This window comes from Oryzias melastigma, linkage group LG16, assembly GCF_002922805.2.
Source record: "Oryzias melastigma strain HK-1 linkage group LG16, ASM292280v2, whole genome shotgun sequence".
Classification (NCBI taxonomy): domain Eukaryota; kingdom Metazoa; phylum Chordata; class Actinopteri; order Beloniformes; family Adrianichthyidae; genus Oryzias; species Oryzias melastigma.
In genome coordinates this window covers 8547415-8571648 of record NC_050527.1, presented here as the reverse complement: position 1 = coordinate 8571648, position 24234 = coordinate 8547415, and the positions used below count along the sequence as shown (strand labels likewise).

The following is a 24234-nucleotide window of genomic DNA, read 5'->3' as shown; positions in this document are numbered from 1 at the left end:
AAATGTTTTTTGATGTTTCAAGACAGTAAAAATATTTATTTTATTTTGTAAGAATATCTAATGGTTGAAGACTTTAACATGGGATTTGTGACTTTACTTTTCTTTTCACGGTTTCAAACTTTAATTGAAAATACTTGCAAAACCTCATTGGCCTACTTGACTTGGACTAAGAGTAATTCTGCTTTCAGACTGGCTACTGAATAAAATCACCAAACTAAACGCACACTACATGTTTTGCTGTTGCTTTTCATCTAGTTGTTTAATGGAAACTGTTATAATTATAATGAAAAAAAAATGAACTGGAGTTTTCATTCTCGGAAGCAATTATCACAATCAAGTTTTTTGTGCAGCACCTTGCTGCTCCAAAGAAAACACAACATTTTTTTTTTTTTAACCAAACCTTCTGATATCTATCCTTATTATAATTATCAAGTTGCCCAAAGAGCTGTTAAATGAACATAATTTAAACACTGCTGGGATCTGAAGGGCACATTATTTTCCATGTTAGGGAAAATTATGCGATCAGAGGTTGTTTAGTAAGAATTAATTAGAAAATAGAAAAAAAGTTATCAGCAGAACTCTTGAGGACTTTTAATAACAAACACCAGACAAATGCAAACAAAATTTTAGGTCAGGGACTAGAAGAACTCTATGTTGAACACGCAAAAAAGGACAATTTTTACACGCTGACTGGCCACCACATATTTCACTCTTTCTATCCATGTTGGATCTTTGGCAAAACTTTAAATGTTTTATCTCTCACTTATTACCACCAAAAAGGAAATGCAAATCTTGCTTTTAATAATTGTTGCAACATGTGTTTTATTAAAACCATTTACAAATAAGTAACACAAACAGTAACATCCTTAATCTCAAATGTTTGTCCAAGTAGATAATAGAACAGACAAAATTTTATTTTTTTTACTTTTTTAAAAAGTTAACCTTTTCACAACTAAAAAGGGGATATACATGGCTTTTTTAATTGTTAAATCTCTTTAAGCATTGTGTTTTTGTGTTGACTAGAATAAAGGATCGTTTTCAGATATCCATGGCGCTCCAGCGGTTCTGAAGCGTCCTCGTCCCCACAGGCAGGGCAGTTTATGGTTGATTCTCATCACAGCAACGCTGATACAAGAGTCAGGTTTGCGAATGACCTCGCACCACTCTGGATGATCAACGGGTGCAGATCCTCTGTGGGAAAGAGTTCAGAGTAAGGAATTATGCCAAGCATGGTTTTAAAGTTGTTTTATTTTGGTGGGAAACTCACTGGTCACAGCATCCCACTCCAAAGGGTTCCATGCAGACACACTGGTAGCAGTCGTTGGTGATCCATTTTTCTCCAATCTCATACACCTGTCCCTTGTGTTCACAGCTCCCTAAAAAATACTTGTTATACTTTATGGAAGAAAATAAAACACATCCTCCTGAAGATTGTATTTTTTTTTTTAATAATCAATTTCATAAGTAGATGGAATTTATTCCAGGCTCATAGTCCAATCGGTAAACAAAAACACAAAACCATTTAACAGTGCAAGTACAGTGCCAAAAGTACACAAGATCAATCAAATATGACTAAAAATGCAAAAGTAAACGTATCCAGAAAAGATTAAAATAGTTGAAAATACATCATTTAAAAAGTATTGCTAAAAAGCATGAAATTGATTTGTTTAAAAATTTTGTAAAACACTTCAGGTGGAAATATATTCAAAAGAGGGAAAGGAATTTAGTTTTAGTTTTAAAAATATAAAGCACTTGTCATCATTTTTTTTTAAAATCTTGATTCGGTTTCTGTATTTTCACAATCCGTAATATTATTTAACAGAATTACTATTAGTGTCTCTTATAGTTTGCATTGTTTCTATGTAATAATACCCAGAGGAAAAAAAAAAAAAAAAAGATTTCATAACTCTACAGCAAAGAAAAAAAACTTGAATTCTGCCGTGCACTAACACAAACTCACCTTTGGTGTTGAAGAAGCATTCCCCGCTTTTATACAAAGAAAAACACGGCACACTGGCTCTCAGGAACAAGAGAGAAGTCAAGAACACTCCTCCTATATTTGCCATTTCTGAAGAAAAGCATGAACAGACTGAAATAGCAGAACAAAAGTGCATAAAAGGTATAAAACAAGTTTAAATTCATACCTGTTCCCGATATTTTTAGCACTAACTTTAAAGAGTTTCTCCTTTTTTTGTCTCTCAATGGCTGTAATTCCTTTTTCTCCTTCTCTTCTTCCGTCTCCCCGCCTGTTTTATAGTCCCCCCTTTTGCCTTTTGGCAGTCTTTTCTTTCTCCTCACTTCCACTCTTAAACTGAGTCACTCTTCCTCTGGTCTAAGATATTTGTATCGCATGACAGATCTATCAGCTCCCACTCATCTGTTGCCTTCCTGCACATCTGCACGCACAGCACACACAATCACAGAAATGCTTTATTATGGCAATATTCGTCAGTGCTGCTGCATTGCAGTGCCCCAGAGTATCCTTTCAGATAGGATTTATCTCAACCAATGCTATTTTACCCTTTATCATGTTAGGGACACCATCTATAGGACAATCAGCTGATGGCCTTTTGTTCAACCTGGGAAGGTCAGGTGTCCAGGAATACAGACATGAAACACTTTCCCAAAGAAAAACAATAAAAAAAAATAATAATTTTTGTGAAAAAAATGTCATTAGCTATTAAACAACAGCTGCTTACTCTCTTTAATCTAATTATAAATCTGACGCAGTTCATTCTCCTTCATGTCATATTATTAATTATTCAAGTGTTATGTTTTTAAAAACTGTATTCTGGTTTAATTAAATCAAACTCTGGAGCATGCGTCATGAAGTGACGTGGTTTTCATTTCTTTCTTTATTTTGTGAGGAATGGGTATTTTTGCTCCATTTTATTTTATTTTTTTCTTTAGGCTTAAATACACTATTATCATGCATTCCTGTCCCACTCGAATCCCAGTGATTTTTTAATTATGATTATGCCGTTTTTAGCATAAATAAAAGTGTGTTGTTTTCTTGGACGTAGTTCCTGCAGACCGACGGGAGTTCTTTGGAAATTCAGCTCTGAGTTGTTGGTAGAACTGTTGGCAGAATTTAATTCAATTTTCAGTTTTATAGCCCAATATCACAAAACAATTGCCTCAATGGGCTTCAGAGTGAGCTAACCTGATTTCCCATCATCCCTTTGCTTACATTCCCATTCACTTGCTTACAGCCCCTCACACTCCCAACCTATCTTTACCAGCACAACAAAAGTGGTGAGTAATAGTGGAGCCATCCAACCACACAGTCCTGAGATTGATTCCAGCTCAGATGAGGAAAATTAATCAATTTGGATCTATTTGTCTGCAAGTTGATGCTCAAACATGGAGCAGAGCAGGGAGCTTGGGGCTTGCTGGGTGTAATGTTTGCTCCTAATTTACTACAATTTGAATAAATAAATACTCAGAAATGCAATTTTAAGCTTTATTTTGTTTACATATGTCCTAAATCATTACAAAAATGCTACAAGAACACCAAAAGCACAAACCAAAGTAAATATATTTTTTTTACGCCAACAACTCATCCAACCCTATAATTCAATTCAAAAGTCACTAATCTATTTGATTGCTGGTTTTCTGAGAGAGGAAGTTTTTTAATGACCACACAAACTTGTGTAACTGTCTTTTGCTGGTGACTTCAGCCTACTTTTGGCAGCAATTCAGGAATATACCAGTAGGGGTCGTTGTGGGGCAGAACGTCCTGCAATTTGGAAGAATGGAGGTTTAATTGTCCTTTCCTAGGCATGTTTACATTAAAAGTGGGGTCATTGGGACCACACAAGACAGCGTGCTGAACTGTTTTTTTCAAGGATTTTTTTATCTTCATTGGTGTCTGTGGCAGACATAAACTCATGTCCACCTTTGTCCACTTTTGTCATGGGAGGTATCACGCATCAGTATAAAGGTGGGGTCATCTTGACCTCATAAGAGAGCACAATTAATACCATCCTTTACTGGTCATGAGGGGCACTATTTTTGACAAAAATGCATTTTCTTCTAAATTATGTATTACTAAAGCTGCAAAAAATGTAAAAAAAAATATTTTTTTATTAAACTCTGATAAATACCACACGAAATATAAATGTTACATGAATCTAGGCTTAAACTTTTAAAGATTTTAAAGATCTGACCATCATCCTCCATTGTTGCTCTGACTAAAATAGTTGCAGAGTCTCTGCTGGTAACTGCTTTTTTTTAATCACATCCTCAGATGGCCTGTGATTTGCTGCACGCTTTCATTGTTGTTGGAACTGTGTTTCTAAAATAAAAGCCAATAGAAATGCTCGTTTGTGATCATGAGACGCAGAGTAACTCATTTGATTTAAAATTTTCACATCGCTGAGCACAGTTTACATTTAGTGACCCGCCCCCCACAGGCATTATGGAAGGAACTTATCCCTAAAAATGGACCATTATATAATAAGATGTTTTTTATTCATTCTAAAGGAAAAATATGACCAAATGTTCTAAAACCTGACAGAAAATTAGATGCAGTAAGATATAATGATGCATACAGAGACGCTAATGTTGTTCCATTCACTTTATTAAGGATAAACATGACAAGCAAGCACGAAACACATGAAACAATTATAAAATATTGTTAAAAAAATGCAAAGTTATCACTGTAGACACACCTCTGATCCCAAAATAGGATTTAAAAGCAGTCCAAGGTTTAACTTCTCCACACTTTTGTCAGTTAGACGCCTTTGCAGGTGTGGCTGTTTGCTTGTGGAGATGAATAAACCGGCACACACTGTGACGTTGTACAATGGACTGCATTATATCAGTTGTCAAGTGCATGCGTTTGGGAGGGAATAGGAAAAGCAGATGAAGGGTCAAACCTGACTGGCTTTTTAACTGTCAAATCAGATGAGTTTTTAACGTTCATTGGTTTAGAATGAATCCACAATGATGATGTGTCAAAATACACAAAACAGTAACAATGAAGTGATACGGTCTGCTTTCCATGACTGCTTACCTGCACGTTTGACCAAAAAGGGAGAGCACAGCTCAGAAGTCAGGGCCAGACTCTGTTGGAATATGTCTGATATTTAGTTGACATGATGAAGCACAAGAACAACCGAATATCAAACATATCACACAGCCTCTGGCAGGTCAGAGGGAGCCCGGCAAACGGGAAAGTCCTGTACAGGAGACACACACAATGCAGTTGAGTCAGTTGTAGCAATCAGTCACAGATCAGCTGGTTTCACACAAACCAGAAAAGCTTGCAGAGCACTGGCGTTTAGGCAGCCTTAGAGGCACGTTTGAAGACAAAAAAGACATCCTGATATTTGAGAGCACTGTCTGTTTGCCAAAGAATGTCTGTCTATCATCAGGTATACAAAGTAAAGTCACTTGTTACCTTCAGCCAAACACAGAGTCACTTGATCCTCTTGGTTAGGTCGCACTAAATAAAACTGTTTCATTCGGACAGTGCAGCCCTTCACATGCTAATGAAATGACACTCTTTGAGTGAGATTTCCTTTGGTGGGACTCCATTTATATACATCTGACAGTGGTTGGGGGGGTGTGGGGCCACCAAAATTCCCCCTGCTAGTAACATTCACACTCATGTAATTAGAGGAATATTGATCAGCAGTTGTGGCCTGCAGCCTTTCCTCCTCACATTAGCCTGATCAATACATGTGATGTTCATTGTACTGTGAACCCTCCCTCCATCTCACACACACAACCACACACACACACACACACACACAAGGGGTGAAATAACTTTCACTTTTCTGTTATTGCCAGCAGGGAGGGCAAACATAGTTGCTTCCCTGAACACTAAAACCATATCTGTAACTTGATTCAACTGTGACAAAGACACTGATTTTGACAAAAAAATAATAATAATCAATCCAGTAACTTTTACTGATAATAATCAGTAAGTACTTTGTTACTATCACTCCATTTTGATACTGGAACTGTGTTAAGTTAAAGTAATCTCTTGGATATTGTAGTTATTTTTTTTTTTTTTTCTGCAGATGACAGTTAATAAGCACTCCATTATGATACTTCACCTGTGATGAGTATGATTTTTCAAATCATGTATTCTATTTATTTAAAAGTTGCAAACCACAATGTAATAACTATGTAAAAAAATAAGTAAAACAGTTAAGTAAAGCATATTAGGGGTCGGATTATAAATGTGTTTGCTTCCACTCCCTATTAAAAATAATTAATCTATTTTTTATGAAAAACTTTACATTTAATGGATTCAGTGCATGTATGCACAAGTACAAATATGTATATTTAAGATTATTTATCATGGCGGCATCATTACATGTGTATACTAATGTATAAATACAGAAATGTATATATTGTACTTTTTTTTTCATTTTCCAATCAAACATCAAGTTTGATAAATGTATTGATGTATATCTCTTTTGTTTTTCTTATTTTGATTTTTTTGTTCATATGCTTTAAATAAACCATTTCCAAATCTAATTTTTTTGCTTCAATTAAATATTTTTACAGTAAATAATTTAGAATTATTTAAGCTGAAAACGACTGAAGAACATAGGAAGTCAAAATTAAATCAAACAAAAACTGTTTTTTAAGTTCCCAAATGACAATTGAATGAATGTAAAGCTTTTGATAAATTACTGGGCAATGTATTTAAATTTTTTATTTCTATCTAGATGGTTAGGACAATGAGGGGCTGAGTGGATGTGTATTTAAGCTGTTATCTAGCAGGATTTCCTCATAGTTCCTATTAAACTCTAAACAAACAGGAACATTTGTGTGCTTTGCAAAGTAATCACAAATGTGTAAAAGATGCAGGAAATGGTTTCTAATTCCAGCCCAGGTTTAACTCTATTCATAACATGGTCCACATTAATGGACTTTTGGTAAGAGTATAGATTTGTGAGGCTGTTTATGTAAACTCCAAATGTTTTACGTCAATATCATTTGTCAGATAAATATTTTTTAAGGGAATATGAATATTTTTACATAATAAATGTTATTTAAATTGTAAATTTATTTACAATTTCATGTAAAAGTCATCCAACAAGTTGTACATTTTGCATGTAGAAGGAGCTGAAAGTCACTTTGTCAGGACTACTCTATCTCTGTTGTCTCTGTATCCACTCGGCCGGTGACCTTGTGAGCCTATTAGGGCGGAATGATGGCCCTCTGCCTGCCTAATTGTGAGCCCGAGGGGGGTATTTTAATCTCCAGCAGATGGAGGTCGTTGTAAGGTTCAAAAGAAATAACAGCAAATTATCCATAACCCACCATTTTAAACATTTTCAGCATTATTTTGTATTGGGAGCGTTATGATGCTCTATGTTTATCTAGTTCTTTCATCCTGTCAACTTACTCTAGAATCCCTCTTAAGGACTAGACAATATTAAATAAAGTTCTATTCTATTCTATAGTGAAGGTTTTAGGATTCTATCATAAATGACCAAACCATGCACATAAATTTGAGGACAGATTGAACAAAAAAAATAAAAAAAATATTTAAAAATTATGGAGAAACAAACAGAAATATATGACGCTTCTTTTCTACAATAAGAAATGTTATAGTACTAACTGAGAGGAAAAGCATATTCAGACAGAAACCATTTTCTTTTCATTTTCATTTTCTTAGACTCATACAAGAGTAAATAAGCCTTATCTGAGTACAAAGAGTGGAGCCGGAGCTCAGACAGGTTGTTAACAGGTTAACCCAGCAAAGTTTGTTTAGGGAGAAATGAGTGCTGCTTTCCCGAAAGTCGGCTCCGTATGTTCCTCTCAATATGTTTCTTATTCTAGCACACACACACACTCATGCACGAGGATGCACACGGACACACAGCCTGAAGCCAGGGCCACAAAAACAGCGAGTCAGACAAGGTTAAAAAATGATTATTCAATATCTGTCTCTGCTTCGAAGGTGGAGTTGTTATCTAACAAAGAGAGCAAAAAAATGTAAGCGAATGATGGAAACAAAAGGTCAAAAAACAGAACGATACGGAACGGATGCACGCAGAGCAGCGCCACAGACAAAAAAAAAAAAAAAAGGGCAGCAGAGTGCTTTTTTTCCCAGATCCTAGGCTGGCCTCATCCTTCAAATTTACATGCAGTAAAATGTCAAGCAAATGTACGTTTTTGTTTAGGTCTTCCACTCTTTTTGGCTCAACCATGTTTTTACTAAAAAGAATTGTTGTGCAGCAGTATAGACGTCCTAAATGTATCCATATTTTGCTTCATATTTGTAAATTGTCAAAGCGTCCCCTCCATCCTGTCTCTATTTCATCCACTGTTTTTTCCTTTGGTGTGAAAGTCTAAGTTTATTATATGTACCAATTATGCTTTAATAGGGTTTTACTTCATTTGATTTTTGTTTATACTCATAATTAATGCAAACCTTTGACATACACATTCCTTGTTAGTATCATTTATTTTGCAACAACTACTGGAAATTTTCTTTCCTGGGATACAAAACAAATATGAAACAGTTGTTTCAGGAAGGGAAATACTACCTTAAGTTTGCTCAGTCAGTCATGGTCGTTTTTCATTATGTGCTTTTGCATAGCAGCACCCCCTGTCCTACAACAAAACCATAAAGTGTGTATCAAGGACATCACACTATATGGGGCAGTCGTGGTGCAGAGGTAGAGCGGTCGACCTCTGATCAGGAGATCGCACTTTTAAAAAAGTGTCCTTGAGCGAGACACTGAACCCAACATAGTGGTTATAGGATTGGTGCCACCAGCGTGTGAATGTGTGTGTGCATGGGTGAATGGGACCGTGACTGTAAAGCGCTTTGTGCCTTCAATTAAGGTAGTAAAATGCTATACAAGTATACACCATTTAAAATTTATCACAGACACGATGCATCTCCATAAAAAACTATCATGTTGAACAGCTGGTTTATTACACCAGGCACAATGAAGGAATTACCGACTCTGTGGTGTTTGTCTTTTACCAAGATCTTTGGCCTTTACATTTCCTACAGTACAATCACAATCATAGGTAAAAATGGAAAGTTTCTGCTGCCCATTCAGAGAAATTGAGCATCATAAAACTTCAAAATACTATCACCATCAGATAAAAATATTAGTTGTGGGAGGATTGGTGGGAAAAAATGTGGAGAATGTTTGAGCTCAAACGTTACTGTTTAATTTTGCAAACTGGCCCAACAGTACTTTATGTACAGTCCAACGTGGAACAATGGAGTGAGAAGATACTGTTTTAGCAGAAGAGAACAAACTCTTCTTCTTGAAACACTCAGGTCTTATTAGAAATGTTAAAAAAAAAATGTTGTGGAAAGGCCAGTTTTAGAGACTAAACTACTTTATAATTATGATGCAATTTAATTCCTCTCATTCTTTTAATTTTTTTTCAGCTAAATGTCAGAAAAAACAAAAGAAAGAAGAGTCTGTGCAGCTTTTATCTCCAAGCTTTAACTTTTAAATTATTCATTCATACAAAACATATTTTTCAATAAGAAATAAAAGCTGTCATTGTTTAAAATTGTGAAGTATAACAAATGTTAAATGTTAAGGTAAATGAAGCAATTCTTCCCAACTGTCACAAGTTCATCCAGTTCAGCAGGTTGGGCTGAGTAGTTCAAAGGAAATGAACTGAAAATAGTAGACAAACAAATAGTATTAAGCCAAACCGACTTGACTTCCTGCATGATCTGCAGACCGGCTGACCCATCCGTTAAAAAACACCAGGTCAACCACATTAAACAATCTCTTCAATAAAACAAGGAAAAAGTAAAAATACTCTGTCTTAACACCACCAATCAACAGCAAAACACAAATTTGATGTGAATAAAATCCTGTGTGTGTGCTGACTTTAATACAGACACACTATAAGAATATCATTCTTTATTAATCATTACATTCAGAAGACATTGTGTACATTTAGAATATGTGCCTGAATTTCAGTTTTTGTATTTGTAATAGTTTAACTTTTGTTATGAGTGAAGTTTTTTGCAAAACACAATAAAAATCTGCTACTTTAAGAGATTTGAAGGCCAAACTGATTCATCCAACAGCTTGTACTTTGGACTTACCTGCTTTATTTATCCTGAGATTAAAGATACATTTAATTTGCCGCCTTCCAGTCTGTGGTACAGTTGAGTGAACTGTATTCAATTCAGAAAGCTTATAATCATGGAGTTGTGCGCTTTAGATTCATCGGCATGTCAGACAAATAACCCAATGCCTTTTATTTTCTACCTGCTGACACAGTATAGCATTCTGACTGAAGTAGTTTGTGTTACTGGTCCTGTCGGTTTTGCCAAAAGGAGGGAGTAAAAGTTCAGTTTTTAGATGGATGAGTGACAAAACTTGCAGAACCGGATTGTTTTATGAAAACTGAGATGCAGAAAACGATTACAATATATTGGAACTCATTTATTTAAAAAAAAAAAAACATGAAATGTGATTTTTAATCCAAAAGTTGAAGCAGGTCTTGAAATTAGTTTCTTGTCTGAAATGCTTCTTTAGTGAATCATCCTACTCAGAGTGGACCTGACGTAGTTGATGTCATCAGCTTACAGTCCCTTTTCATGGCCTCACCAGACTCCTCCCAGACTTGGGTTTTTGTCTCTGTATCTGCCTGTGATGGATGCCACTTGGACTGATGCGTCTTAGCTGCCTTAGGAGTTCCAAAAACCAGTCAGTCTTGTTGGATTCCTTCGTCCCCGACTTTCAGCAACCACCACCCAGTTTGTAGATTGCTGTAGTTGCACTACTACACAGATGCAAAGGGAAAGGACCATCTCATTCACTGAGGAGAACCTTAACTCGGGACCAGAGTTTGGAAACTCCAGAGTGGACAAAAGTCCAGCCCTATGTGGTCCTTCCTGGGCTGGCTTTACAATGGGACTTCAGTCCAGGAGCAGATCCTGATGTAATATATCCATGTCGTACAATAGAACCTTTCTTAGTTTTTTCCACCCAGTTTGCTGTGGGAGACCCAGTGGAGCAGCATAGCCCCTATGATTACCTCTCAACTCCCAATTGCCACATTAAAGTGAGGGATCATGGATTTTTAGGATTAGGATTTTAAAATCTTTATCATTTTCATTCATCCTTTTTTCTACTGTTTTGTTGTTTTCAGCTTCACAAAACCTCAGATATTTATCTTAAATTGACAAATTTATTCTTATTTCATAGTAGAGTCCCTCTTGCTACATTTGTCAGTGTTCCACAGTAAAAAGGAAATTCACTTCTGCACCTAAATTCCTTCTCAGACATCTTTTCGTGCTTCTGGTTCTCCCAATTTTCCCTAATCCAGCACTCCAGACTGAGCTCGTTGGCTCTGCAGAAGGCTGACAGCCAGTCACTCTCACTATAATTTACATCAGGTTTGCTGAAGCGGACAAATAAGCAAAACACTCACGACAGTGGCTCCCAAGGACATCTTTACGTGAATTTCTATTTCACCAATCATTTGTACAAACTGCCCATAATTAAAACATTAATATTTCCCAACTTCAGATAATAATCTCAATAAAATACAACAGGCTAAAAAAAAGGATTTTTTCTTTAAATTTTCATAAGTGAACTTTGTTTTTGGGTAATTTTCACAATGTTCAGTGAAAGAGATGTTTGTCAAGTGGAAATTCTTATTTATTAAAGCCTATTAAGTGCATTGGTAACATACAAGTCATTAAACCACATAACAGAAAACTTCACAGCTGTACGAGACGAGGACAGCATTATTATTTTTTTGACAAGGTGAAGCAGCACTTCTAAAAGGGTGAAAAAAAAATATTCTTATTACTAAACAAGTACACCAATGTTCAAAACAAGTCAATAAATTCCTGGTCATGTACTTCCTGGAAGTAAGAAACCTTCAAAAAGCTTTAACCAAAATAAAATGTATAAAATAAAAAGGGGAGTAAAAGAAAATTAGCAAACTTGCATTAAATCCCAACACACAACTCCCATCACACACTGGCATCCTTGTTTCTGCTTTACAAAAATAAATATAAAAATCAAAATAAAGTTCAGTTGCAGTCCTTTGCCGATGGTCTGAGGAAGATCCAAGAATTCTGTCATTTTTGGGAAATGTTTTTATTTTGTATGATTAGAGGATTTATTGAAGTTGGTAATGAGATATGAGAGATTTTGAGTGTTGACCTATTCAGGCTTGTAGCTAAATTCAACACTCAGCTGAATGTATTGTAAACATCAAAAGGTCCATAGTCATTTTATTCTTGTCACACAGTAATGTCTGGCCAGGAGGCTTTTTTTTTTTTTACCAGTAATTGCAAGTCAAATTTGCCCCTATTAGTATCATATTTCTTTTTACTATGGCAAATCAATGATTGTTCTTCCAATTGTGGGTTAATATTTTACTTAAATTCAAACTAATAAACGTTTAAAGAAGAAGACTTAGCTCTCTTTATTTATAACACACTATAAATTGAGAATTGTAAAAACTTTACCAGCACTAAATGCTTGGTAAAGTCTAGTCAGGAGTCAATGTTTTTCTTTGGAAATGTCACTGTTGCCAAAATAGAATGTACAAAACAAGCAAAACCCGAGTGAAAAACTCCACAATCTTATGTATTCAAGCTGTATGGAATTTCCCTTCAAAAATAATGATATTGGACTTGAAGTCTGCTTCCAATCAAACATGCAGCACTCTTACATTCCTAAATGTGTAACATCCTTCTTTTTCCATTTAACCATCTTCTGTAAAAAAAAAATAAAAAATAAAAATAAAAAAAAAGGAGTAAGACTACATTGATCTTGTGTGTCTTTTTGAGGACAAAAATAAGTGTTTACGGTCTCCACTTGACTTGAAGATGTCCTGTAAAGTGGAAAGTCCTTCATTTTGGATCCGCTCATCTCTGGGCCTCTTTCTTTGGCTCAGGGACCTCTGCTTTTGCTTCTTGTTTAGGAGCCTCCTCTTGTTTGGGAGCTTCTTGTTTAGGCGCCTCCTCTTGTTTTGGAGCTTCTTGTTTAGGAGCTTCCTCTTGTTTGGGAGCCTCTTGCTTGGGAGCCTCGTCCTTTTTAGGGGCTTCTTGATTTTGTTGTTTAACCTCAACACCCTCTTTAAAATGGCACATATTTCTTTATGGAAAAGATTATCAAAAGAGAACATAGTGAGTACAAATACACAATATTGAATACGTCAATTATTAACCCTTTCATTTAAAGGAGGGGTAACTATACCTTGCTGCCTCCGGCGCTGCTTTCAAATGCTTGCAAACTGCGCTTTCTCCTGCAAGCTGCTGCTGCAATGCAGCGATTTCGGATTTCCAGACGCCGGTTTCTTTCTCGATTTCAGCTGTGGGTTTTGCAACAAGAACATTTTAGGGTAAAAACAACCGCATACTATATGGATAAAACATTTCATTATTGTGAGATGGAAAAATTGGAAGAAAAAAAAAAAACGTTGGTTTTAGGTTTAGATTTATATTTTTTTAATGATAATTTACTTACCTTTAAGTTTATTCAAATCAGTTTCTGTTAAGGCCAGCTGATCTTGAGAAGATTTCTGTAAGATATCACAGTTTAAAAAGACAGTTGGTTAAAATAAACTGCATTAAAAATGTATTTGTTCAAATAAAAAACTAAATTTGAGTTTGATGCAGTGTAATCATGATGTAAAACCAACAATCAGCTCAAATAAGACGGGCTGGATTTTCCAGTGTGTGCAGAGAACAGCGACATGTCAGAAAACATGTCTGGTTTGTTTTTTCAAACCCGAGTTCCTCTTTGGCCCTCACCTGATTGCCCTGGCACTCATTGGCGGATCCCTTTGAGGAGTCCAGTTTGGTCTGGAGGACGACCATTTGTTCCTCCAGGGTCTTCTGCTCGCCCTCGATCTTCTCCATCATGTGCTCCTTCTCCGCCCTCTCGTTCTGGTAGTCCATCAGCACGTCGTTGGTCACCTTCAGCTTGATGTCCTGAAACCTAACACGCTTGTCGTCCTTCTCGTGGTCCTTCCTCCGCATTCTCATCACTCCCACCAGAGCAAACGACACCAGCAGGGTCATGGGGATCACAAACTGCACCTTCATGGTGTGCAGGACGAAGGTTCCGAAACGGTTCTCGGCGCTGGGGTGTTTTTATTGGGGGCTGAAGGTCTACCTGCTGCAGCGGAGGTTCCTATAGTTCCATGAAGGTGTAAGCGAGCTCCTCCCTGTTAACAAACTGAAGTCGTTGGAGCTCGTACAGGTGATTCGCCTTCACTTGTAGCACGGCTGTTAGCGATTGGAAACGCCCTCTTCCTGCATACCTCAGAGGCCGACATTACACCTGTTACTTTCACACATTTCACACTTTGAATTTAGCTTACAAAAAAATCATACATTTTTAGCTTTGTTTGAAGTAAATATTAATATTAATGCGCGAAAAGAAAAGAAATATCTGCTAGCTTATCTGCTAAATTAGCTTTGTAATTCAAAACTTTATTTAAAATTTTATTCAAACAATTCAAAACTTTATTTAAAACAAACAAACGTATTTTAAACTTAAAATAATGACTGATAAAACCTGTAAAGTAGTACCAGGTTCTGCACATATAGACATATAATTGGTGGAAACAACAAAGGAAGCCGGAACAACCAGGAAGCAGGAGGACCGTCCCGCCCCGCAGGTCGAACAGGTAGATCAGGCTGACATCATCCTTCAGGAAAGAGCCTGAACGCGCGGAGAGACGGCCGGGTACTTGCGGAGTAATCACCTGTGCTCTACACCTGTCGTCCCCCCCAAACGCCCTCCCGAGATGAAGCTCGCGGTAGTTTTAGCTCTGATCAGCGCGGCCGTGATGGGGGCCATGATCTTCCAGACCCTGCGCCAGGAGATGAACCTGCGCAACATGAGGAACCAAATGGTGGAGAGCTCAGTCGAAATAAAGAAGAAGGAAGCCTCCATCGTGGAGATGAAAACCAAAATCCACGAGATCAGGTCTTCTCTGGAGAAGGTCAACAGTAAAGTGGAGGAGCTGAGGAAGAAGAAGGCAGAGGCGGAGAAGTCACTGCAAGAAGCTGAGAAAAGCCTGGAGACCTGCAATGGGGAAAAGGTAACACATAATTACTAGTCATTATTTTTAAATAAATTAGCATATATATAGTTGTATTATTATATTCATGTGAATATTTGCATTTTAACTGCTTACAAATATCTTCTCATGTTTAATTTTTAGGTCAAAACCGACAAAAGGAAAGCAGAGCTGGAAGAAAACTTGGCTCAACTCAAAAGTAAGACAGATAAATCATAGTTTTTTCAAATAATTAAAGATATCCTGCATTAGCTTGAAATGGGCTATTAATTGTTAAGACATTTATTTTCAATGATTAACCAGAAAAACTTTTTTCTGTTTTTTTTCCTGCTATTTCCCCAGCCGACCATGAGGAGGCTAAAAACAAAGCCCAAGAAGAAGTCAGGTCTTTAAAGGAGCAGGTTTTAAGCAGAGACAAAGCTCTATGTGCTTATGCAGATATGACCAATGAAGAAGCTAAGTAAGAAATTCAATTCCTTCATGCAAATATGCATCCAAAGTTATCTTAATGTTGCATCTACTTGAAAGCAGAAACATTAGTGATATTTTTTATAGCTCAAAATAAATTCAAGTGTCAAGAGGTCAAGCCTTTTTAACATTAAGTACAGAAGTGTCCGTTTTGCAATGAATGAGGATGTCTTTAAAACCCTAAATGAAAGTTTTCTTGTCCCTTTTATGTCTGCAGGAAGTTGTGTGGAGTTTTTGAAGAACCGAAATGAAGTCAACTTAGTCAACTTGGAAAGTTATCAAGCAAACCGGCTTTGAACACCACGTTGAACTTCACTGCTGGCGTTGAGAACCCATTGTCTTATATTTTGTTGGCTGGGTTGATCAACATCTCATTCATGGATCAATGAGAGAGACTTTTGAGATGGGGAAATGGCTTTTTGTATTATTTTCAAAGGTGACTTCTGGTTTTGTAGGAATTATTTTGTGAAATAATTTTGTAATTATTTGCATTTTTTTCAGTCGTTGCCTTGGCTATCATGCACAGCTCATAATGTCTACTTGTGAGTCCTATAAGGTTCATGTTCAGCAGAGCAGCAATATGTGTACTATTTATGTTAAACCAGCTTTACCTTGCTCTTTTGTATGTTGTTTTATTTTATTTGAATAAAACATAATTTTAAATTCTGAAGACACAAAATGAATGGATTAAAAATGCTAAATTAAAATAGAGATTTTTTTGGCTTTTGTTATACTTTTTTCTGATTGTTATGGTTTCTGACATTGTTTCTTGATAAAAACATGATAAATGTTTTTCTGCTAGTTTGTCACTTTTTTATTTATCATGCCTGAAAAATATTTGTAAAAGTAATTTTTTGCGTTTGAGTTCATGAGTTTGTCATTGCACTTAAACACCTAAATTCACCTGAGCAGAATTGACAACTGAGACTGACAGTTATGCAAAAAAAAAAAAAAAAACTCTGCTTGTTTTTCTATTTGTGGTTGGATAATTTAAAAGTTCACTTGGAGTTATTCTTCAGTGATTAAGAACTGGTAGGACACAAAGTTGCTATAGCCAAGTAAATTATGCTAAAAACGTTTATTTTACTATACTGTTACCTTCATATCATTTAGTTCACTGATCCATTTAAATGGCTGCCAGATGCTTGTTCAGATTTGAATAAATATTGGTTTTCAAAAAGCATTTACCCATTGAAATGTTTTTTTTTCTTTTATGTTATGTTTATTTGAAAGAAAAAACACTTTTGTGGTAAAACTTTGTAGAATCCAAACTGCTCAGTGTAATGTGCACGTTTATCATCCTTCAGTTCTTCTCTGTTTTAGCTTTCTGTCATTTCAAAATAAAACTGATAGGAATTTAGCTAAGATTTCAAATTAAGAGAAAACTGCAAAATAACATATAATGTTTGTAGGTTTTAGTAAAACGTTCTAGAGTTTCATATTTTTTTTTTGTAATTTGGCAATAATTAATGTTCATTATTTGTGTGAGCTGGAGCATTCACAAAAGAGATATAGTCACTGACAAAAGAGCCTGACAAAGTAGGGGTGAGAATATGAATATTAAGTTATATGAAGCATCAACATATTTTGTGAGTGTGTGTGCAACAGATTTGTGTGAATTAAATGATTTGACAGAAGAGGTTGTTGACTATGAGGAACTAGGTTTATTCCTCCCCATTGACATCCCTAAACAAAAACAAGTTTCTTCATCATTTTAAAGGCAGATACTGCCACACTGTGGATACTTTTCTTTTTTCTCTCTGTTCATTTTTTTGTCTTGTAGTTCACTGTTTCTTACACTTACAATAACTTGCCATTCCACTATTCTATGCACAATAATCTCAATCTTCTTTTTCAGTTTTGTAAAATATTATTAGTGGGTAAGAATAGCAGTAATTTCAGGAACCTATATATTTTTTTGTCTTAAAATAATTACATTTAAAGAAATACATTTTTTTAGTCTAATAAACAAAACTAAATAAGTGTATGGCTCTGTGTACACTGAATTAACTATTTATTTATAGAAATGCTATGATATTTTACTTTCACTTATTGTACAACTCATTGACTTGTTTCATAAAATAGTTTGGAATCTTTTTTCAAAAATCATTTTAATTTTCCAAACATCAGTTGGATGGCTGACTGGTTCTGGCATGCAGGAAACTAGGATTCACTTCCCAGGGCTCCAATGAGCTGGATAGTGGGTCCCAAGGCAAGACCCTTCATGGTACTGCCTAAGTACGAGGCCACAAGGAGTTCCAGGTCTGGGAACCCCTTGACTTGAGACCCCTCATTATACCTGAAAAAAACTCTATCTCTTGAAATCTATTAATTTAGAACAAAACAAAAACACCAGGGTCACTAAAGCCCAGATAAAACACAAACACAGCATCAGGACGAGCATCCAATGTAAATCTATCTGCCAAACCACCAGTGCAAATCAGTGAAAGCTGATCTGTTGTGGATGACCCTGATGGGATGTGCCCACAGACCAACAACAATTTCAATTTTCCAAATATCCTAAAACTTGCTCCAGAATGAATTAAATCATTTTTTACAGGCTTGCATGGACTCCCACCTACTGCTCACTAGGCACTCCACCTTCATTATACTTAATGACATTTTTTTTAAATCTCTCCTCCCTACATCTCTATTTTCAATAATTGCATGACACAAGAACAGGTCATCTCATATCTGGATTCTTGAGGCTCAATGAAGGTGTAAATTGTGGAACACTAAGATTATTCTGATAGTTTTCACCAACTATTAGCTTTTAATCAGATTGTCTTGATATTTGTGGTTGGTGGGTTTATTTCATTTTTTAAGTCAACATTCTCAATTCCTGCACATGATCATAATGTTAAGAGTTTGTGGGTACAGCGGGTTGACTCCATTTTCGTCTATCAGAGTGATTTAAAGGTTAAACATTTTATACTCTCTGTTGCAGTAGAATTTTGAGTTCCATATTAACCAAAGCAAAGCGTCGCTTGTGTTCTTGCTAAAATTTGATTTAGTTTAAAAAACTGTTATTGCTCTAAAAACCCTTGCAGATCACTTTTAAAGATGGTCAATATGTCTATTTAGCATAAAAGTGTGTTTTTTTCTTATTTCTTTTTCATGTTAGTAAATTTGTGATTCTATTCATTACAGCTTTTATCTCATTTCATTTTAGTATTTTAAAAAGAGCAATATATAAAAAAGCAATTTACTTAAGATAATTTAAGTATTTAATTCTTGATAAACATGCATGAATTTTTGATAGTTATTAGGTTTTTGTTTGTTTGTTTGTTTTACTGGCCCACCGGCTTCTTTCTTTAAACTATAATCTACATAAATCTATACTCGGACCCCACCTTTTAAAAAAATGATCGCTGTCATAACTATAGACTGGTCATACTCATAACAACGTGGGTATTGGTATTACCGGAAGTGTTCTTAGATATTTACAGCCTATCACAGTGCACGCTTTTAATCACGTGGGTCTGACGCAAACTGAACCTCGTGCCGGGCGGAAGCTGGATAGAGTGTTTGTCATAGTGACACATGAAAGTCACCGCTTAATTTCCCAGCGTGAACCCCAGTGAGAGACATTTTAGCATTCCTTTGCCGCTGAACACACTCCTGTGTTCAACATGTTCAAGAAGTATTCCACAGCGGAGACGTTTTTAATGCAACGACAGTGTTTCAGAGCGGGTTTAGTTTCGGAGGACAAACGTCAATAGCAGGAAAGAAAAGAAGAAGAAAAAAAACAAAACAAGTTGTCCTTGCGAGAAGTAGCGGTGTTTCCAATAACCAGTGATCGTTCGCTCCTTCAAAGATGGCACGGAACCTCGCTAGAATCCTCCGAGGCTGTGGGAGCCTCGTTCCATTCATGAAGACTCCCGCGCGCCCTCCTCGTAGCAGCAGCAGCAGCATTCCCGTCCGGACCCTGGTGGTGAGTGGAACAATCAGCTGTTCGGGGAACGTGCTCGAATCAACGCCTGTCATATACTTGAATGAGGTTTTGTCTTTGGAAGCTGCCAGCGCCATATTACTGTGACAGGTTGAAGGTCTGTGTGAGGCTGCACCTCACGCGCCATGCCAGGTTCACTGTTGGAACATTGAGATCCCTGCACAATGTTCAGTGCATAGAATTTAAGAACCAGACTTATTTTCAAAGTTTTATTAAATTAAATGCTTTTCTTTCCTTTTTCTGTATTAGAGAATAATGAAGGTTATTACTTTATGAACCAGCTGAGAAATAAACTGCAGCAAATAAATGAGATTGCAGCCACACAGTATATTGAAATGACTCTTGACCTACATAAGTTCCAGCTCATGTTTTGTCTAAAGCATCTGCACAACTATGTGCATCTTAAGGAATTTGCTCCATCTCCTCAGTCCTGTCCAGATGTCTCAAGTATGTCTTAATCTGAAAGTATATATTTTTTCTCTTTATCACCAGGAAATGCTTCCATCGCTCTTCTCCTCAAAGCCCAGAGACTTCAGCCTGCCCAACTCCTCATGGGGGGAGGAGATGATGCGACTGTATGAACATTATAATGGCCACACAGAGACCGAAGGAGAGGAGAACCAGGAGAGGAAATGGAATCGACTACCGAGCTACAACCGTTCACTTAAATATGCAGCAGGTACAAAAACAATTCTTGTGTATCTTTTTTTTTTTTTGATAAAATGTTCCAAAACTACAGTTTGATCAATGAAAATCAACATTATCTGTTCACAGGGCATAGTTTTCACTGCATCTAGAAACACAGTGCAGAGTAGCTTTCATGTTGCCGTGATTGTCATGGCGCTGACATATTCTTGCTTTTCTGGCTCTGCTAGTTTAATCACATTTGAAGCATTACTGCAGTTTGGTACAAGATAAAAAAATCCATACATTCTTTAAGATACGGATCTGCGACAGACTGGCGGCCTGTCCAGGGTAAACCCCGCCTTCGCCCATCAACAGCCGGGTTAGGCTCTGGCACCCGCGCACCCCCGAAAGGGGAAAAAGCGGACAGGAAGATGAATGAATGAATGAATGATGAATTCTTTAATATACTTGAATCTATGACGATCAATAATTACAAAGTTAAACTTTTGCCTTTTTGCTTCTTTGGATTGGTTCCAGTTCCAGTTGACATTTAACTTTCTTTACATCTAGGTTAACCTTTTTTTTTTTAATTCTATTTTACTTTATTAATAATAAGTTAGTTTAGGACAACAATAGATGGAGAAAGGAAAAAAAGTTTATTTAACAAATAAAATTTGATTTCACAACAAATAATTTTAATGTATATAAAATGATGCACTGTAGCTTTTATGTATCACTTTACTGAATTGAGAAAAAAGGCTTTAATCCTCCATTTTCAAAAAAGCAAATGCATTAAGATGTACTTACTGCCTCTGTCTTCATTGGTTAAACAAAAAATGTTCAACTTTTCGTATAATAACGAACATTCCCTTTTTTTCTTGTCACATTATAGGTGGAGTTTATCTGAGCAAACTCATCCAGTCTAAAGCACGTCTGTTCACCCGAAACATCCGAGATCCTGGGGCGGCCTTTGAATACGTTCTCTTTATTGACAAAGAAAAAGAGAAGTGTGTGTGCATTTTCCAAGCAGGTCACTTGCTGGAAGGACCTCCAGGGTGAGACAGCTTTTCTTATATTTTTTTCAGAATCAATCTTCTGTATATAGATGTTAATGATTCTTTTTAAGTTCAAATGAAGCAAACACTCACATTAAACATAAATAGGTATTTGCTGTCATGTGCTGTAGTTTAGAGTGACTGTATGACCTGAAATGTTTTTTCTTTCATATTTGTCTTGAAAAAACAGTAAATACAAACCTTTTCTGTTGATCTTTATGATCTGTGTAATTCCAGTCATGTCCACGGGGGGGCAATAGCGACCATGATTGATACAGTGACTGGAACTCATGCATCTGCAATTTCTGCTCCAGTTCTGACGGCCAACCTCAACATTGACTACCGCAGGTATGACACGTTGTGATATGATTTATGATGTTTTTTGTTTTAATCTCATGAAGTATATGTATTGACATTTCTTTTTTTTTTTTTGAAAAACAAATATTAAAATTCCTTTTTTTGTTCTGAGATAAATTAGTTTTACTTGTTTAAGCTGCTTTTTCATTACTGTACGTACAACTTTTTAAATTGATCTACCTTTGACATTCCGAAACAAGATGTTTTGGTACATGTTGTAATTCCACAGTCCCCAACTGACACTTGTTTTGGAAAGCTGTTGGTTTTTAGTCTTGACATCCCCATCCTGGGTCAGCTTGACCTAACAGACAGTTTTTCTTTTCCCAAGCCCCATCCCACTGGGAAGCACAGTGTTGATTGAATCCACACTGGAGAAAACTGAGGGCAGAAAATTATTTATTTCATGTAAAGTGACGAGCACCGATGGCTCCAAGAGACACACTGATGCAACAGGTAAACACATTGTCCCCAAATTTTAACAGCTTTGACTATTAGGTGCTGCCTTCACTGCGTCACTCTGCTGTTTTCTCTCATGCAGCACTGTTCGTGTCGGTCAGCATCGGCCATCTACTGAAAGGGTAACAACACAACTTCAGCCTGCCACAAACAAATCTGTTACAGATGTGCGTGTGAAGAAAATAAGACCCCTTTTGGTTTGAAATATGTACATATTTCCATAAAACTTTAATTAAATGTAAATTAAACACTGTTTACTTTTAATTATATACTATTATATTAAAATTCTATTTAACTACACATATTGTTAAACTCTATTTAAGGTTTATTTTATTGTAAATTTAGTTTTATTATTTTAGAGGATATTGTGGCCTTAAACATGAATGAGCTGTACTTCTTTTTGTGGAGTATTTCAATAAACACTCACCCATGGTGCAATAGAAAACAAACTGCAGTATTTGTTGTCATCTTTTTTTTTAAGTATTTATTGCTGTGGCCCTGAAGGGTCACAACAAAACACTTTCAGTTCGCAACACTTAATTTTACAACACAACACTTTCAGTTCACAGCAATTTAAGTTCAAAACGCAACACTTTAAGTTCACAACACTTTAGGGTCAAAACAAAACACTTTAAGCTCACAACACAACACTTTAGGTTCACAACACTTTAAGTTCATGTCACTCTAGGGTCAAAACACAACACTAAGTTCACAACACTTTAGGGTAACAACACAACACTTAAAGTTCGCAACACAACACTTTAGGGTCACAACACTCTAGGGTCAAAACACAACACTAAGTTCACAACACTTTAGGATAACAACACGTTAGGTTCACAATATAATACAGCATAGGGTCAATACACTTAAAGTTCACAACACTAAGTTCACAACCCAACACTTCAAGTTCACAACACTGAGTTAAAAACACATCAAAGTTCACAACACTCTGGGTCAAAACACAACACGAAGTTTACAGCACAACACTTAAGGGTCACAACACAACACTCCAAGTTCACAACACTTTAGGGACACAACACAAGTGTCACAACACTTCCAAGTTCACAACACTTTAGGGTCACAACACAACACTTCAAGTTTACAACGCAACACTTCAAGTTCACAACACTTTAGGGTCACAACACAAGTCTCACAACACAACACTTCAAGTTCACAACGCAACACATTTGTGTTGTTTGTGTTTTTACCAGTCTTTTGTCCTCTTTTTAAACATTTTGCATATTGGCTAATTTGTCCTATTGGAAGAGCATCTACCCAGAGATTTGGTTATTGTGGATCAAATCCACAGTTTTGTCATATTAAAGACTTTAAGACCGGGGCTCATACCCCCAGGGTTAGATTGAGGACTTGAACCACCAAATGGAGCCAGAGCAGAGCTGTGACTGCAGCTCATCACTCCCCCAGACACTGGGTCAATCAGAAAACCAAATGTGTGTGTGTGTGTGTGACAACCAGTGGGTCTTTAATGATGTACATTTGTTTTGATCTGTACACTGGGGTGTTGGTTGTTTTTTCACCGTCCGATGGATGTGGTTGTAGTTAAATAAGACTGGTGGGTTTTCAGACTTATGAGGGTATCATGACTTACAAAAACAGGAAAAAAAACACTTCAGATCATCATATCAGCACCTGCAATTCACTCTGGCACTTTGAGAATGAATCTACATTCAGATATGACTGAGGCATGCCACACAGTGCTTTGATAATGAACATCATCTGCACCACACAGATTCCTGCTGCTCTAGCATCACGCTCAGACCACATTGCTAATAATAGAATACTCACGATAAACACCTGTGTTCTTTACATTGCTTTTTGTGTGAAAGCAATGATGTCTCTGATCACACCGTTGCTGCTTGTTGTTAGTCCTAAAGACAAAATCATCTGAAGGTATGGTTTCAGAATTTGCATGTACCAAAAAGTCATTTTTGCTTTATTTTAAGGGCAAAACATTATCTTTTTATAAATGTCTGTTTTAAAAAAGTAATTATCAGATTTACTTTTAGATGAGTTATTATTTAAACGTATCATTTAAAACCACAAATAGAAATTTAACTCTGTTACTGTAAAGATCAAATACTTTTCAATTATTAATCTTACTTTTCGAGCATCAATATTAATGGTAAAAACCACTCCAGTTTGTGCACGTAAACTCCATTTAGATTCAGTTCTCACACAGTTTGGTCTGATCTGTGGTTTTTGAGCATACAAGCTTTTCACAGCATAGGTCTGGTGGTCTTCTGAGGGCCCCTCACATCTTTAACCTCAGTAAAGTACAGATGGAAA

General features: G+C 36.3%; 4 protein-coding genes across 4 annotated transcripts; 2 read left to right on the top strand and 2 right to left on the bottom strand.

Annotated features, from left to right (window-relative positions):
* Positions 1-802: 802 nt before the first annotated feature.
* si:ch1073-70f20.1 (prostate-associated microseminoprotein) lies at positions 803-3234 on the bottom strand. Its single transcript, XM_024268055.2, has 4 exons — positions 2145-3234; positions 1961-2068; positions 1268-1376; positions 803-1191 (listed from the first exon to the last, which is right to left on the bottom strand). The coding sequence occupies exons 2-4, from the start codon at positions 2064-2066 to the stop codon at positions 1020-1022; spliced, it is 387 nt and encodes a 128-aa protein (XP_024123823.1). The 5' UTR covers positions 2067-2068; positions 2145-3234; the 3' UTR covers positions 803-1019.
* Positions 3235-11606: 8372 nt separating this feature from the next.
* Positions 11607-14285, bottom strand: LOC112143907 (fibrous sheath CABYR-binding protein). Its single transcript, XM_024268148.2, has 4 exons — positions 13736-14285; positions 13449-13503; positions 13179-13293; positions 11607-13076 (listed from the first exon to the last, which is right to left on the bottom strand). The coding sequence occupies exons 1-4, from the start codon at positions 14027-14029 to the stop codon at positions 12848-12850; spliced, it is 693 nt and encodes a 230-aa protein (XP_024123916.1). The 5' UTR covers positions 14030-14285; the 3' UTR covers positions 11607-12847.
* Positions 14286-14507: 222 nt separating this feature from the next.
* si:dkey-87o1.2 (uncharacterized protein LOC796684 homolog) lies at positions 14508-16663 on the top strand. Its single transcript, XM_024268149.2, has 4 exons — positions 14508-15033; positions 15157-15211; positions 15355-15472; positions 15698-16663. The coding sequence occupies exons 1-4, from the start codon at positions 14737-14739 to the stop codon at positions 15729-15731; spliced, it is 504 nt and encodes a 167-aa protein (XP_024123917.1). The 5' UTR covers positions 14508-14736; the 3' UTR covers positions 15732-16663.
* A 2277-nt stretch (positions 16664-18940) lies between these two features.
* On the top strand, positions 18941-22376 carry them4 (thioesterase superfamily member 4). The gene is made up of 6 exons (XM_024266926.2): positions 18941-19414; positions 19925-20111; positions 20952-21114; positions 21352-21462; positions 21800-21924; positions 22010-22376. The coding sequence occupies exons 1-6, from the start codon at positions 19298-19300 to the stop codon at positions 22051-22053; spliced, it is 747 nt and encodes a 248-aa protein (XP_024122694.1). The 5' UTR covers positions 18941-19297; the 3' UTR covers positions 22054-22376.
* Positions 22377-24234: the final 1858 nt, after the last annotated feature.